Genomic DNA, 3,632 nt, shown 5'->3' with positions numbered 1-3,632 from the left:
AAGTTTGTTCCCTTTAAATAAGAAACCATCTTGAACTATGAACTCCTGAGTAGGCTTTTGAAATATAGTAGCAAAGTGTTCATCATTCTCATATAAACCTTTTAAATGTTCAAAGCCTAGAACTTGAGTATGGACAGTAGCAAGTAGGTAACGTCTCCTTGAGAGAGCATCCGCAACAACATTGTTCCTTCCCTCCTTATACTTCGAATGGAAAGTGAAAGATTGCAGGAACTCTACCCACTTGGCATGTCGATGATTCAGCTTTTGTTGGCCATGTATGTACTTCAAGGCCTCATGATCCGAATGAAGAACAAAAGGTTTTGGCCTTAGATAGTGAGACCAATGTTCTAAAGCTCTAACAATCGCATAGAACTCACGATCATAGTTGGAATAATTCAGCTTGGCTCCACTTAGTTTCTCACTAAAGTAGCAAACTGGACGCTTCTCTTGAATAAGGACAGCTCCAATACCCACGCCGCTTGCATCACATTCCACTTCAAAAAGCTTGTCAAAATCTGGAAGAGCAAGGATGGGTGCATTGCATAATTTTGTTTTGACTTCTTCAAAGGATTTTTGGGCCGCTTCACTCCATTTGAATTCTCCTTTCTTCATTAACTCCGTCATCGGGGCTGTAGTTGTTGAGAAGTTCTTGATGAAGATTCTATAGAAAGAAGCAAGGCCATGAAAGCTCCTAACTTCATGAACATCCCTTGGAACTAACCATGTGGAAATGGCCTTCACTTTCTCTGGATCAACCTGTATCCCTTCACTAGAAACAATGTATCCTAGGAAAGAAATACTATTACACATGAAAGTACATTTTCCATTTTCCATACAACTTGTGAGTTCTCAATTTTCAAATAAATCTCTCAAATGCAACATATGCTCACTTTCAGATTTGCTATATACTAAAATATCATCTAAGTATACGACAATGAACTTATTGAGAAAAGGTCGAAGTACCTCATTCATAAGTCTCATGAACGAACTAGGGGCATTGCAAAGTCCAAATGGCATGACAAGCCACTCATACAACCCTTGTTTCGTTTTGAAAGCTGTCTTCCATTCATCACCTTCTCGAATTCTCATTTGATGGTAGCCACTCCTCAAATCAATCTTGCTGAAAATTCTGGCACCACTCAATTCATCAAACATATCTTGGAGCCTAGGCATAGGAAATCTATATTTGATAGTTATGTTATTGATTGCACGACTATCAATACACATTCTCCATGTTCCTTCTTTCTTAGGCACTAAAAGAGCCGGAACAGCACATGGACTAAGGCTCTCACGCACATAACCTTTCTCCATTAGTTCTTCCACTTGCCTTTGCAACTCTTTAGCTTGCTCGGGATTGCACCGATAGGCTGCTTTGTTAGGCAATGGGGCTCCTGGGATTAAGTCAATTGCATGCTCAATCCCACGAAAAGGTGGCAGTCCTTCGGTGAAATCACTAGGAAATACATCAGAAAATTCTTCAAGCAAATGACTCAAAACAAAGAGTTAGTGGCATAGGAAATAACATTAGAAATGGGTTTAACAAGAAGTACAAACCCTCCTCCCTCCATTGCACACTCTTTTTCGAACTCTTTCCTCGAAATCAGAAAATTAGGTCTCCTTTCCACCATAGGTTCAACCTTAGGAGGCAAAGGCAACAATCTAATCTTTTTTCCACCCGTGGTAGTAACCGTATATATATTAGAAACACCATCATGTATAGCATTTCTATCAAATTGCCATGGTCTACCAAGCAAAATATGACATGCACTCATAGGCAATACATCACACCAACGTTCATCATGATAATTGCCAATTGTAAATGAAACTAAAGCTTGTTTCTTGACCTTCAAACCAGTTTCATTATTCAACCAATTCAATTTGTAAGGCTTAGCATGATTTCAAGAGGAAGCTTAAGCTTATCGACAAGTTCTGTGGATGCCACATCCGTGCATGATCCTCCATCAACAATCACATCACATGTCTTATCAAGAACCTTGCACCTTGTATGGAAAAGGTTCTCTCGTTGCTGCATGTCTTTGAGAGGTTCGGAATGTAAGACTCTCCTAACAACTCCACAAAGAGGGTTGTCATTCTCCTCCGCATCATACTCCTCAACATCTTCATTGTTACTTTCAGATTCATAGCTGTAAGAATCCTCCTCACTCGGGTGAATTGTGAGAATATTCCTTTTTGGGCATTCACTAGCAATATGCCCACGTTCTTGGCACTTGTAATAAGTCCTTTTGAATCCTTCTTGCTTAAAACTAGATTTTCCACTTTGAAACTTTGAAGGATTAGTAGAAGAAAGTTGTTTAGAAGAGCTAGAAGAAGACTCACTCTTCCTAAAAGGTATGTATGGTTTATATGGAGTCTTGACGCCACTTGTGTTCGCCTTAGGCTTCTCCCTGTTTCACTTGTGCTTCCACCTTCCTAGCCACTGTCACAACTTCATCAAAAGTAGAAAAGCTCATAAGATCTACCTTGTGAGAGATGGGTTTGGACAGCCCTTTAGTGAAACGAGCAATCTTGAGGGCTCCTTCTCTTGCAAGTCACACATCAAGCCTAGCCTCTCAAATTCACGAACATACTCATCAACACTGAGATCGCCTTGAGTTAGTCGAGTTAGCTTGACATATTGATCTTGCTCATACTCACGTGGTACCCAACGCCTCTCCATTTTCTTCTTGAGTTTCTCCCATGACTCGATCTTTTCTTTCTCTTCTCTTCGTCTCTTGGCTTTTAGATTGTCATACCAAAGCCCAGCAAGCTTTGTTAATCTAAGGACAGCCATCTTACACCTCCTCCTATCATCAAAGTCTTTATAATCAAAGACACTTTCCATTCTTCGAACCCAATCTAAGAAGTTTTCCGGATCACTTGAGCCATCAAATTCAGGAAGTTCCAATTTGAAACTCCTATCTTCTTCTTGAAAATTTCGATAGGTAGGATTCCCACCGGAGCTTGCTGTGTTCTCCAAGTCTCCAACACGTTCTCCCATCTTTAAGGATAGTTCCGCAATGGCATCCATCCTAGCTTCATGTTTCCTCAAGTCTCCTTGTAGCTCACGAAGTTGCTTCATGATAGCAGCCAACATTTCAGAATTAGACTGATTTGTTTCCATTACAATAGCGTGCAATTTTAATCAACCAAAAAAAATATCAAACGGACTTCAAAAATTTTGTAACTTTACAATCACAAAACTCTCAAAGAGAAAAACAATTTAAACTCAAGAAACACTCAAAAATCTTCAGGAACAAGGGAGATACGAATCAAAACCTTCAGACCTGTTTTCAGCAACGTAATCTGTTTTTTTTTTGTACGAAACTCACACTCTCCAAAGCCTAAGCTCTGATACCAATTGATGTGGAAAAGGAATAGGATCGTTTTTGGAATGAGTTTGAGTACTTTGAATGGTAGGGAGCAAATAAAAGAACACGACACTAAGTAAAGCACTCTCAAACTTCTACTCTCAAACACTAAGTAGTAAGAGCAAAAGGGCGTGTAAACACAAAGTAAAACACTTAGAATAATTTCACAAAGAAATCAGATTTGTTTTCAACTCTCAATGCCTATAACACTTGGCCATGAGTTCTATTTATACTCAACCACTAGAAGAGTTACATGACATAGAT

General features: G+C 39.3%; 1 protein-coding gene across 1 annotated transcript; it reads right to left on the bottom strand.

Moving 5' to 3' along the window:
• Window positions 1–849: 849 nt before the first annotated feature.
• Window positions 850–3,121, bottom strand: LOC125368728. The gene is made up of 4 exons (XM_048370322.1): window positions 2,481–3,121; window positions 1,940–2,342; window positions 1,555–1,844; window positions 850–1,453 (listed from the first exon to the last, which is right to left on the bottom strand). Exons 1-4 carry the CDS (start codon window positions 3,119–3,121, stop codon window positions 850–852), a joined length of 1,938 nt encoding a protein of 645 aa, XP_048226279.1.
• Between the last annotated feature and the right edge of the window lie 511 nt (window positions 3,122–3,632).

The sequence above is a fragment of the Ricinus communis genome, unplaced genomic scaffold (genome assembly GCF_019578655.1).
Source record: "Ricinus communis isolate WT05 ecotype wild-type unplaced genomic scaffold, ASM1957865v1 Ctg16, whole genome shotgun sequence".
In the NCBI taxonomy this organism is placed as follows: Eukaryota; Viridiplantae; Streptophyta; class Magnoliopsida; order Malpighiales; family Euphorbiaceae; genus Ricinus; species Ricinus communis.
Note: the sequence above shows the minus strand (reverse complement) of the source record. Positions and strands in the feature narration are given on the sequence as shown.

Bases quoted from the DNA above. Each gene is read 5' to 3' on its own strand.
- LOC125368728 (XM_048370322.1), bottom strand. From the start codon at position 3,121: ATGGAAACAAATCAGTCTAATTCTGAAATGTTGGCTGCTATCATGAAG. The intron at 2,343-2,480 runs GTAGATCTTATG...CATACCTTTTAG, and splicing joins CCAAACCCATCTCTCACAAG to GAAGAGTGAGTCTTCTTCTA. The intron at 1,454-1,554 runs GTTTGTACTTCT...TGTATTTCCTAG, and splicing joins TGTGCAATGGAGGGAGGAGG to TGATTTCACCGAAGGACTGC.